The sequence below is a fragment of the Lepeophtheirus salmonis genome, chromosome 6 (genome assembly GCF_016086655.4).
Source record: "Lepeophtheirus salmonis chromosome 6, UVic_Lsal_1.4, whole genome shotgun sequence".
NCBI classification, from domain to species: Eukaryota; Metazoa; Arthropoda; class Copepoda; order Siphonostomatoida; family Caligidae; genus Lepeophtheirus; species Lepeophtheirus salmonis.
The window spans coordinates 39,951,671-39,963,482 of record NC_052136.2 but is presented as its reverse complement, the minus strand read 5'-3'; the positions used below and the strand labels follow the sequence as shown (position 1 = coordinate 39,963,482).

Sequence of the window (11,812 nt, the reverse complement as noted above, 5' to 3'; positions counted from 1 at the left end):
AATACAATATATTAAGACCATATTTTACTCTGATATATTATTGTATAAAATAAAATAAAAAAGGACTCATGTGGGAAAAGAAAAAATGCTGTCTTTACTCCAGTTATCTAGAGTTCCCTGCCTAAGCATTTGCAGATTTGAAGCCACATCTCAAGTAACGATGCTATTTTTTTTTGTTTTTTGGTCCAATTTCCTACAATAGGGATATAATCATTTTCAAGAATTTGAAACTATTGGCGTGGGCATTATGTTGACCAATCTATCCCTCTGCTTCAACATTGCACATCCGGGACTAGGGGTCTTATTTTGGGGGAACCCTGACTGAAGTGATGCCGGACTCATCATTAAATTAAATATTACTACTGAAAAAATATTGGGCGCCGAAGCCCCTCTTTCCCCTTCAGTGATTACAGCCCTATATACTAGTGAATTTGATCTATCCATCTATATATATATATATATATCTAATAAAAGTATTATGACGTTATTGTTATATTTTAATTGCACCATAACAATATTTTTTTATTTAAAAAAACGCACCATTTGAATGATTGAAAGAAAAGATTCTCAATAAACAATGAGAGGAATATGTCATTGAAAGGATTAACTCGCATGTACATACATAAAAATGAAAAGAGAAACGGTGAGATGAAATGAAACGATAGCATCAGAAAAAAATACAAAACACATTTTACTATTATTATTATTAAACAATTAAAATACAATGTTATATAGGATTGAGTGAACATAATAAAAAAAAAGGTACCAAGAGTTGATTCACAAATTGCCTTACAATTAGGTGAGTTTGAACATTTCTTTTCGCTCTAATTCAACAGAGGATTGAATTCCAGAATAGAGGACAAAGACAAGAACCATTTGGTGCTTGATACTCATTGAAAGGATGCGACTAATGTATATATGCCCAGGCTTCAAGCCAATGAAAAAGTATATGTTGGATAGAAATGAAAAGAGAAGGAGTGGGGTCATGCAAATGCAATAAAAACGTCTTTGACCTCTTGGCGAAAGGGTTGCATCCTGGAAAAGGAGGAAGAATTAGAAATATTATTCTGTTATTTCATATAATTTGCCCAAGGAAAATAGAAAATCTATATTTTTTTAATACTTGATATCAAATTCTACAGAAGATCAGTTTGATTTTAAATTTTTTTCGATGTTTGATTACAGCTAGTGCGGAAAAGTTGTAAAGGGAACCTTTAGAAAAAAAACTGCAGGAATGTATTGTATAGCTTAGAGTGTTTTTTTAATTAATTAATGCAAAATAATGCTTAATGTTCTATTTTAATCTTTACTGACGAAATAAATAACGTTTGTCTCCTTTCCAACTTTGAACTAGATGTGCTACGTTTTGATTACATCGTAGGAAATGAAATTTTTGAGAGGTCATTTTCATACCACATGACAGTATTTTCGAAATAGCCGTAATTAAAAAAGAGACTGAAGAATGATATATATAATTTAAATCCTTCATTTGTCCTTCGTCTATGAATTTAATAGATATGTATGTAATAATTTATTTTTTTCGATGAATTTTAGCAATTTTAAGTATTGTGAATACTTCAAAGTATCAGAATAATATATTGATTTGAATTGACAAAATGAACACATTTGCTATGGAAATTATTTATGCTAATCATAAGTAGTGACGGGACAATTTCAAAAAAGGGTAATTCCACGTCAAGTGTACACACCACCCACTTTTTGCAATTTACGGCATGATCATCTCCGATTTTGGAGGATTTTTGGTGAGGGAGCTTTTCTATATAAAATGAGAGAGTGGGTGACATATTAGGGTTCTATGACTCATCTGGGGCGTTCTAGGCCCGCTCAAAGTTGGGCCTAATGTGTTGGTCCAGTGTTGTCTAGAAGGCCATAATTCCGCTTGCAGTAGCTCGATTAAAAAAAATACCTCAAAAGATGCACAAGAACACAAGCTTTAACTTATATTCAATCATAATCTATTTTAATCAAAAATAAAAGTTTGGGGCTCTGGTGCAGCTTTCAAAATGGCGCCCCTGCCAAGCAGCAAACCTGATTTTGTTTTGATTTTCGTAGAACATGTATCAGTATATGTTTTCAAACATGTCCAAAATTCAGAGTGGGATCTTAATGGGATCACTTCCAACAAGAGCATTATTTAGAGTATATAGAGCTACTTTTATAGCATATTGGTATTATTGTTCTATATTTAAACTCGTATTATATATAATATACATATTTTCTGTTGATTAATAAAATAAAATAGGATCCTTATTTAAGTTTAATATAATTGGAAATTTATATATTTTATAAAATAACAAAATATGGTTGAGTCAATCATTTTCATTTTAAACTTTAAATTATACAACAGATTCAACTTTTGACTCCTCTGATTCACTATACAAGCGAACTCTTACTGATTACTGAAGGTCCCTTGCCGTGACTTGTGGCAAAGAAATGTCACTCAGCAGACAATTGAAAGTATTCTTGGTGGAACGGGAGGTACAAGAAGGCTTTACAGTTTTTATATTGGCCAGCACACCCGTCGGAAAAGTAACATATTTTTTTGATATGTCTCAATTTTTCCTTTAAATGATCTACAAGTCGTTTCTGGTATAAATTTACGGCTACAACATCCTGATGGTTGTTATCGGATATAATAGTGCAAGATTGGTGACGTAGCTAACCATTCTTCTTATAATAGGAAACCTAAGGCTGTATGGTTGCCTATGTCTTATTCCAATGAAATGCGTCCTGTACAATAAAACTGTAATTTTCTGAAAAGTCACCAATTACCAACACTTCTTCCTCCGTAATTTCTTCTTTGTTAAGAAATTGCGTTGGGCCTTTGTAATAAAGTAGTGTTTTGCTAGCTCGAGTGTTTTTTCAAAGAAACGCTCAACAAAATCTTGTATTGGAAGTAATATAAAAGTTAATTTCTATCTAACAGTGGATACCCACTGTTGAAATTGTACCTCGTCGATGTTGTTGTTTTCAAATTTGTTGAGTAATATATTTTTAGGATCCTCAGTACTTTACCAGGAATCACAAGTACGAAAGTAGCACGTAAGTAATGCAGGATTGCATACAATAGATGCAACAACATGACGGTAAGTTGTTATTTCGCCCATTCTCGATCCTATGATCAATAAGTTTAATGTTTTGATGAAAAGTGCAAACCCATACAGAGTGTTTACCACTAGTACCAGAAAGAACACCTTCTGCTGGTCAAAGGGAAGCGAATTTTGAAAATTCAAAGCTCAAATTTGGGCTTGTATCTTTATATCTCTGATAAAGTTCCCTTAAATTGTTCAGAATTAATCACTTTCCTATGTATTTCTTGCCAGTAGGATTTCGTATTAGAACATAATCTTTTTTACCAGGTAACACTCTACTTGAATCATCAGAACAATAAAATTCGACCACTTTGTTTATTGAATCAGGTGCGAGTGACTTGCCCTCCTTTGGATTAGGAGATGACAACATGCCTCTTTCATCGAGTAATTTCTTTGCCTGAACTGCCATTCGTTGTAAGCAATTGAAATTCTGCATCATTAATCTCATGCTCATATTCTCGGCAAAAATGGTTAAAATCAAAATTTTCTGTTTAATATTTGAAACTTCATAGTTTTCTTTTAAGCCTTTAATCAAGTCAGGCATGCAGTACGATTTATGAAAATCAGTTAATTGCTTCAATTTCTAATATACAAAAACCCATTTTTACCATTCATTCTCATAATTTGTCATTTGCACAACTTTTTGAACAAAAATAACTCCACGGATAATAAATCTAAAGATCTGAAATTAGCAACATCAGATTTGATGTCAAGCAAACATTTTTAATTTGAGTAATTTGTCCAATTCAAGTAATTAAAACCGGATTTATTCCAGAAACCCCAATTTTTTTGGTACCTTTGCAAAATAGCCAATAAATAATTATTTAATTAACCAACCCTTCACAAATATAAAAGCAAATATTTCTTTATTTAAATTTTGCAGCTTTTTGTATATAATAAACTTTTTTGATTTATAAAATCATGTTTTATTGCCATTTGGTAAAAGAAAATTATGTATAAATTTTTAGCCATATTAATAAAAAGGTTGGGCCCAACCAAGGAAGTTGTAAATTTCACAATTTTATGAAAAAAATAGAACTTTTACCGCAATAATAGTCAATGTAAGTTATTTTGTCACATTGAAAAACACTTTTCAGTAAAAGTTTGGATCTTACATATGTTATACATAAAGAGACGGAAATGCTTTATATCGAGGGATGAGAGCCAAATTGTCGTAACTCAAGAGTTATAAATATTAGTTTTATTGCTTATATGTCATCCCAGATGTCTAATATTAATGTTAAAAAATAGAGAAATTAGTAGTTGAAATTAATTTCTCAGATCCATTTTATTGTAAAAATTGAAAAATAAAATGATTATTAATGAAAGAATGAAGTTTCCAAGCTTCCTTTGGAAAAGTAAATGTTTGAGTTAGCTCTTAATGACCAATACGTCATTTTATATTATACATAATTATTGCATAGGAAAATTATATTTGAATTTTTGAAAGATTGGTTTCTCATCTTGAATAGTTATTTAATAAACAGTTCTCTATTTAGACTGACGTTGACTATTAAACACTATATTATATATTGGAAAAAAAAATATTAAAAATAAACTGCCAACATTTTGAAAAATGAATAAAATTAGAACCACTCTAATATATACATATAATGCGTAATACTGGGTAGAAGAATATTAATTCTCATAATTAAGATTGCGGGTACAATTATTTTATGTATACATACTAATATACAGCATAACAGACGTATGTATATACATACATTTTTTTTTTTCTTATTTTCCTCACGCAATGTAAATTATAATTTTTTTTTAATATCAAAACGTAATGTATATATCATATCTCTAATAATTATTTTTTAAAAACAAAAAACTATTACCAGCAATTGTCTATATTTTACAGACTTTGAAATCCATTTTCCTAGAGACTCAATTGACACGGCAATAAGGTTCATTATACTCCAAATAAAAATGACTTTATAGGTTCCATGATAGATGAACACAAAGGAAAAGCTGATGAGGGATGATATGAACTTCCAAAGCAAGGAGTTTCTATATTCTTCTCGAATAATGGGTCTGTATATATAACTATATCAGGAAAGAACAAAAAAATACGATAGAAAATGAAGGAACACACGTACCCAAGGTAGGTTTTAGCGTGAGTGGGCCTGGCCTGAGGCAAAGATCCTTTTAATAAAAAAACATCATAATATTCATCAAATTTCTTTTTACTTTTAGAATTACCATTTTTATCAAAGGTAAGTCCTTCCTTTGGCCTTTTAATAAATTCTAATGAATATTTTTCGCTTTCTATACAAAAACTGTTTATGCTGACCATTTGTACCATTTTAATACGATGATATGTATCAAAAATTGGACCTTTAATATTTTTTTGTCATAGATTTATCATTTAAAATATTGTGGACTTAGTTTTGAAAAATTTTAAGGGTTCTAAGATGTGCCCAATAATTTGTGGTTTCCATGTTTTCATCAAACATAACACAAGATAATTTTTCTATTTTTGTGGAACAAATATCACTCCAACTAATGGGGTTTCATTTTGATATCTTTTGTTTGATAAAACAAGGAATCTGCAAATCATTGAGCACATATGAAACTTTGCTAAAGTCGGGTTTGTCCCCATCAAAAAGGTCTTTGTACAGGGAGAGAAAAATATTAACAGTCTAGTGTGCCCCGAGGTTAATAGAAATACAAGGTTAGACCATCATGTTACCGGGCTTGCTAGAATTTTTAATTTGATGTATCGAACCGGCTGCATTGCACGACAGGCAGATTTTGACAAAACACGCAACCAATCATAGTATATGACGTCATTATTGCTATAATTTTCAAATTGATGTATCGTACCGACTGCTGGTCAAGAAAGTCAGATTTTGACAAAACAAGCAACCGCTCATACACAATGGCGTCAATATTAAAAAGCGTGGCGGAAGTCAAATATCAGTCGTACACGCGTTATGGGATAACCTTGCATTTCTATTAACCTTAGTGTGCCCATATTATATTTAATTACTTTTTTTACTTAAGATAATTAATTTTTAGAATGACCTTTTCCAGTTTGTGGTCTTTTTTTTCCGTGAATATATTCAAATATTTACACAGTTCCATTAAGCACAAACCCCCATCAAGAATTCCCCTCTCTAAAACCGACCTTGAACATACTCATTATGTAGTTATGAAACTCACTCTCGTATGAACCAATACAGACCCCTATCAAAATGTCGCCACATGGCTGAATACGAATATATTCTTGCAATACATTTGGGATGCTCCGGATAATCATCGATTCCATCCTCGAGACCAAAAGGACGCGTCATTCCATAAAAAACAACATATTTGAGCATGAAGAATTGACCACTCATGTAGGCAATACCACAGAGGAGCCATGGGCTTGTTTTAAGCAAGTATCTAAAATAAAGATTATTTTTATAGCATTTAATGGTTATTTATTTTCAAAAGCATTACTCAGGTTTTTGACCCATTTTACCGTTGAAAAATGTTCGTATCATGGCCTCAGACATTCCCCACCAAAATATGTAGCGTACCACTGACAAAAAAAAACTTTTCTGCTCGAAAACTTGTCCAGGGTTCATAATCTTTTTTCATCTAAATACAAAAAATGGAGTTAAAATAGTTTTTGATTTGTTGATTAACATTTAAGTTAACTTTTTTAGCGAATAAGGCGATTTCATTGGCAGTCAGGTCTGAATAAACATCAGTATTATGTTAAACTACAAATTTCAATCAATAATTAATCTTCCTTAAATTTTTGTATTACAAATTTGAATCTCCACAATTATTGTTGACAAAAAAAAAATTAATTTTTAATTTTTTCTTATTAAAAACTCATGAATTACCACATATATCGTTCAATATGTTTATTTCCAAAGAATTACCGAAAAAAAATGTATCCAAAAACAAATTATGCTCTAAGAACTATTGGAGGTGTAAATGGTATTTATTTTCCACAAAAAGAGAGAGTGTAGCAACTTTGTATAGAAATTGAAGTGACTCACCGGATTGGAAGAGGGACGGTAGAGAGTGAAGTAGTGAATAAAGGAAGACACATAATAACTAAGTGTGTTGACTTTAATTTAACGTACAAAGTCTCGTAAAGGCCCCAACACCTATGGTATAAGAAGAAGAATCCATCACTCAACTCGACAAAATGACTTGGATAGACTCCCATGCATCTAGCATTCCATGACTAGAGTTCCAATTGTTCTCTTTTGTCCGGACAGGTCTTCTTGCTACATTATGTATATAGCGACGGGATACTTTTTCATAAGTTCATGAAACTTGGATTTTGATGGGTATTTGAATATCAACTTCAAATCAAATTTTTGGTTATTTAACCAAAAAAAAAAAAACAATATCCTTAAACTGATATTAATAGGACCTCGATGTTCACTTTTTTAGACATCAAAATTTGTCCAAAAAAGTGTTAGAGGTGCTTCAAGTAACATAAAAGTTATTTCCTGAAGATTATAAGATTTGTAACTTTAAATATAGTTACTTTTGTAGATAAGATATTTTGTTAAAATAAATAAAAAGAACTATTTTTATAATTACCATTGTATTATGCTCTTATTTAAAACTATACTATTTTCTATATGAAAAATTAATAGATCTATAACTTTATTTTAAAAAAGGCTATTGGGCGCATAAAGTAATTTTTATGTTAATGATATGTACTAAATATATATGTATATATACTATGGCAATATAAACACTAAGTTTCATAATTGAAATTAGGTGAGTAAATAAGGACATTTATTTAAATATTAGGCTCATAAAAACCATATACTGATTTTAAAATGCAAAAGTTTATAAATCGTGAAGTCAGGCAATATTTTTTCTATGTTGTTGAGTTTATGAAAAACATCTCATTAAAATTAAAATGTCATATAGGAATACACTTTAATCGAACAAAGAAAAAAAATTACCAAATAATGTAGTTCTATCAATAAAATGAACTTGAATGGATAGGGACATAATATGTGTATGTAGTCGTTATCGCAAAATGGTCAGAATGACTATTATTAGTGAACAAAGTAATTTTGTATTTCTCCCGACTTTTTTAACTAATTTTATCTTGTTCTTTATTGGTCAATTCGGATTATACGATAAGGCGTTGAAAAGTTGTATGTGTATCCTACAAAAGCTTTTTTGATACTATTACGCTTGGCGGGGTTTGTCGTGAATTACTGTGCGTCAAGTATGAAGATATGAAAGGAAAAAATTTCATATTTTACTACTTGAACGGGGAAAACGCGTCTAAAGCTATCAAAAATATAGCGGGCCGAAGCTTATTCAGTTTTTGTTGATCATCAGTTATAGGATTTTTCATTTTAAATTGAAAGAAAGAAATTTTCACACCAAATTATGCCTTCTACTCTAGACCGTTCAACTAGACCACTTTGAAGTTGACGATCGTAGAGAAGCCGCCAGTATTGGTGAATAGGATCAGAATCGTGTTTCATGTTTACAGTCAGGTCGTACACATCTATGATGACGCACCAGAAGTATTGGGAGCTCGGATAGGAAGTTCTTATGCCCCCACCCTACAGTCTGGACCTAGAATCAAGTGACTATTACCTGTTTCTGACTATGGATAACGTGCTTGGAGGTACAAATTTGGCCTCAATAAAGACCATTGTATATACGAGTTTTTTGCCAATTGGGACAATGGCTTCTACGAGAACTGCATTATGAAGTTGGATTCTCTTAGGCAACCAGTTATTGAAGAGAACGGGACATTCTTGGCTTAAATTGGATTATTGTAACACTTCTTATAAAGCATTAAATAAAAGGGTAAATACGGAATTACTTTTCCCCCCACCTGTATTAAGGAGTATCATGAACACCGAACTTTGAGAAATTCAATTCTAAATTTAGCCTCCTCGTTTGTTGCCCTTGATTTAAAATAAATCTTTAAAGAATAGATTAGTCCGTCTTTATGAAGAGCTACTTTTTCATTATTTTATAAAAGGATTTTGTTAAACAAAAATCAAGTTAAGATTGGTTAAAAATATTAAAGTTTAAATGAATACGGTTATTGAAGTAAGATTTAAGAATAGTTTAAATTACTGAACGGAAAGGACCGGAGAAAAACATGGGTCTAATATACAAGGCCAACCTCTAGTCACTGCAACCATTGTAGTCACATATGGCCCATAATTCCAATAGGACACGTGCTTCATTTTTATGTGAACATTAGAAATTTATTTTCCAAAAAAAAAAGATCATTTTAGAGAAATGAATAAATGCCTTTCTCAGAAAAGTTATTTTTAAACAGAAAGGAATATTATTTTCTATGAAACATGAACACCATTTTATTAAAACATTTAAAAAAAACCAACAAGAAAACTTGACCTTTTCTTAAAATGTAATCCTTAAAAAAATAAAATAATTTATAATTTTTATATTTTGAAAAAATATCATTTGAAAAAAAGTAAGGGTTCGCTACAAACAATAAATATTTATTGTAAAAACCCGATTTTCAATTATCTTTATCCCTACTCCGATTGTAATTTAGGCATACCGTAATCGGTTTTGCATAGGGCCCACAGTAGCTAAAGCAGGACCGGCCAATAAAAAAAGTCTCATTTTTCCAAACTGCAACATTTGAGACATCTAAACTCGTGATTTAGTGTTCATGGTAGCCCCTAATATATGTATATAGTTCCTCCGCAGTCTATGGGCTAGGTATTCAAGAGGATTATGGATGTTACTTACATTCTTTTTATTATGATCTTCCTAGAATCCTAGCATTGATTTCGTCGTTTCCAAAGAAGTCAGAGTATGTATATAATTTGATAAGGGTGGAATGTATTACGTATAAGGTAATAAACTTGTATTTTATTTGGAAGAGTGTATGTAGTTGACCTGACCCCAAATAACATTTAATATAATAATACTCTATAAAACCATTAATTCAAACTCAAATAACAGCCATAATTGTGGTTTTTCAACTTACAGCATTGTAAAAACTCTTATACATGAAGAGCGGACTTCCCAACATTGATGGAATATACAAAAAATACGCCATGAGTCTTATATACCCTTGAATGAATGAGATAATGAGATTCCCGTCTCGCTCCATCCCTGGAGCAGATCCTCGGGCGACGTCCATTACATACATTATCCCTCTCAAAAGGAGCCAAGTGAATAAGATATAGAATCGAAAAAGGTCCACGTAGTGTAGCTCCCACAATATCCCATGTGGACCACCAACTTCCATTTTTACAAAGTATTTCCAAGCCCCAGCCAGTACCCAGACAAAAAACCAACTCTTGAAGAATCCGGCCAAATAAAAGGAGAATCCAATGATGTACAAAAAAACTAGAGCATCTATTCCCAGGATGTGAGCGTAGAATAGTGATGACAGGAGAAAATTGATCTCAAACATCAGCTGAATATAATTTTTGATAGGTCATAATACATTTATTAAAACAATATTTTTATTCGTTTAAATGTGACATACTCCTTTGTAGATTCGACGAATAGTTTGGCTGACTATGAAATGCATGCAACATGCAGGCAATAGGCTGTTGATTATAAACTCGGATAAATTCATCCATTCTTGATCCGTTGAGTCCACATTATGTAGCCAACTCTTTGACTTTTTAAATACTAATGCATTATATAAAAAATAAGTATATTGGGCTTAGGGTAGTGATTCCCAAAATTGCTGGTTTTAGCGTGAGTATAGATAAATTTGAGGGGTCTTTTTCCTATTTTTTTTTTTTTTAATTTGATATGTTCCTTTTTTTAGAATTTCACTTTTTTTAGAAAATAAAACATGGGGCCCTTTTTTTTTATTGCCTTTCTGTAAAAATTTATTACCAATATTTAAATTTTGATTTTTAAATTATATTTACTGTGGTCTGCGAGGTAATCAGTACATGTATTTTATAAAACAAAGGTTATTTAAAAAATGTTTAAAAACTCTAGTCCCAAATATTCGGCAAAAGTTAGCTGCCCCCTTAAAAAGATATACCAAGGTGCACTGCACTGATGAAAATGTTGGAAATCACTGGCTTAGTTATTTTTTACGGACTCACCTTTTGAGTTTCTATATACTTCAAACACTGATATTATGGTGCTACTAATCCATACAGAGAAATAAAGCCAAATCTCAAATCTTGGGAGACCTACTACGATACCAGTCATGCTCCTTGTTGTTTCTTCATTCACTGTCTATTAAAAGTGTTTTTTTTTTTGTATACATATTGTGTAGAACTGTAAACAATATTAAAATTGTATTGTAATTCAATCCTACTGATGGTGAATAAGAACTAATAGAGCTTGAAATCTAATATCAAATTCTATTGTGCTTTGATGTCATTATTAACGTACATGGATAATAATATGTACCTTTAGTTGTTTTAAACATTTGGCTATTAATTTCTATTGTTTTATTTGGTGTATGTATGTATATTGTCCATTAGTACGGCTGTAAAATATCATGTTTTATTTATGGCTGTAATTACTCCTTGTTATAGTGGCAAAGCAATTTTTGATTGTATCTCTCAACTTTTCCCTATCTAAAAAGAGAAATAAACAAAAAAGGCTCAAAATCAATGGGGTATGAGCCTTGTTTATTTATATTTGTTTCTAAACAAAGCCACATAGAGTGGTTCCGTCTTGTGGCAAAATAATACAACAGGTGGTTGGTTTAAGTGATTGACTTCACTGTATTCAAATTTTACATT

The 11,812-nt window shown here is 31.2% G+C and overlaps 1 protein-coding gene across 2 annotated transcripts; it reads right to left on the bottom strand.

The window, feature by feature from the left end:
• Positions 1 to 678: 678 nt before the first annotated feature.
• On the bottom strand, positions 679 to 11,390 carry LOC121120676 (protein-cysteine N-palmitoyltransferase Rasp). 2 transcript variants are annotated; one of them, XM_040715540.2, is made up of 7 exons: positions 11,162 to 11,390; positions 10,582 to 10,730; positions 10,075 to 10,509; positions 6,561 to 6,701; positions 6,282 to 6,503; positions 4,955 to 5,162; positions 679 to 1,035 (listed from the first exon to the last, which is right to left on the bottom strand). In XM_040715540.2, exons 4-7 carry the CDS (start codon positions 6,686 to 6,688, stop codon positions 796 to 798), a joined length of 798 nt encoding a protein of 265 aa, XP_040571474.1. In that variant the 5' UTR covers positions 6,689 to 6,701; positions 10,075 to 10,509; positions 10,582 to 10,730; positions 11,162 to 11,390; the 3' UTR covers positions 679 to 795. The 2 variants fall into 2 exon arrangements, with proteins under 2 accessions (XP_040571474.1, XP_040571476.1); XM_040715542.2 differs by lacking the exons at positions 10,075 to 10,509; positions 10,582 to 10,730; positions 11,162 to 11,390 and adding an exon at positions 7,112 to 7,247.
• Positions 11,391 to 11,812: the final 422 nt, after the last annotated feature.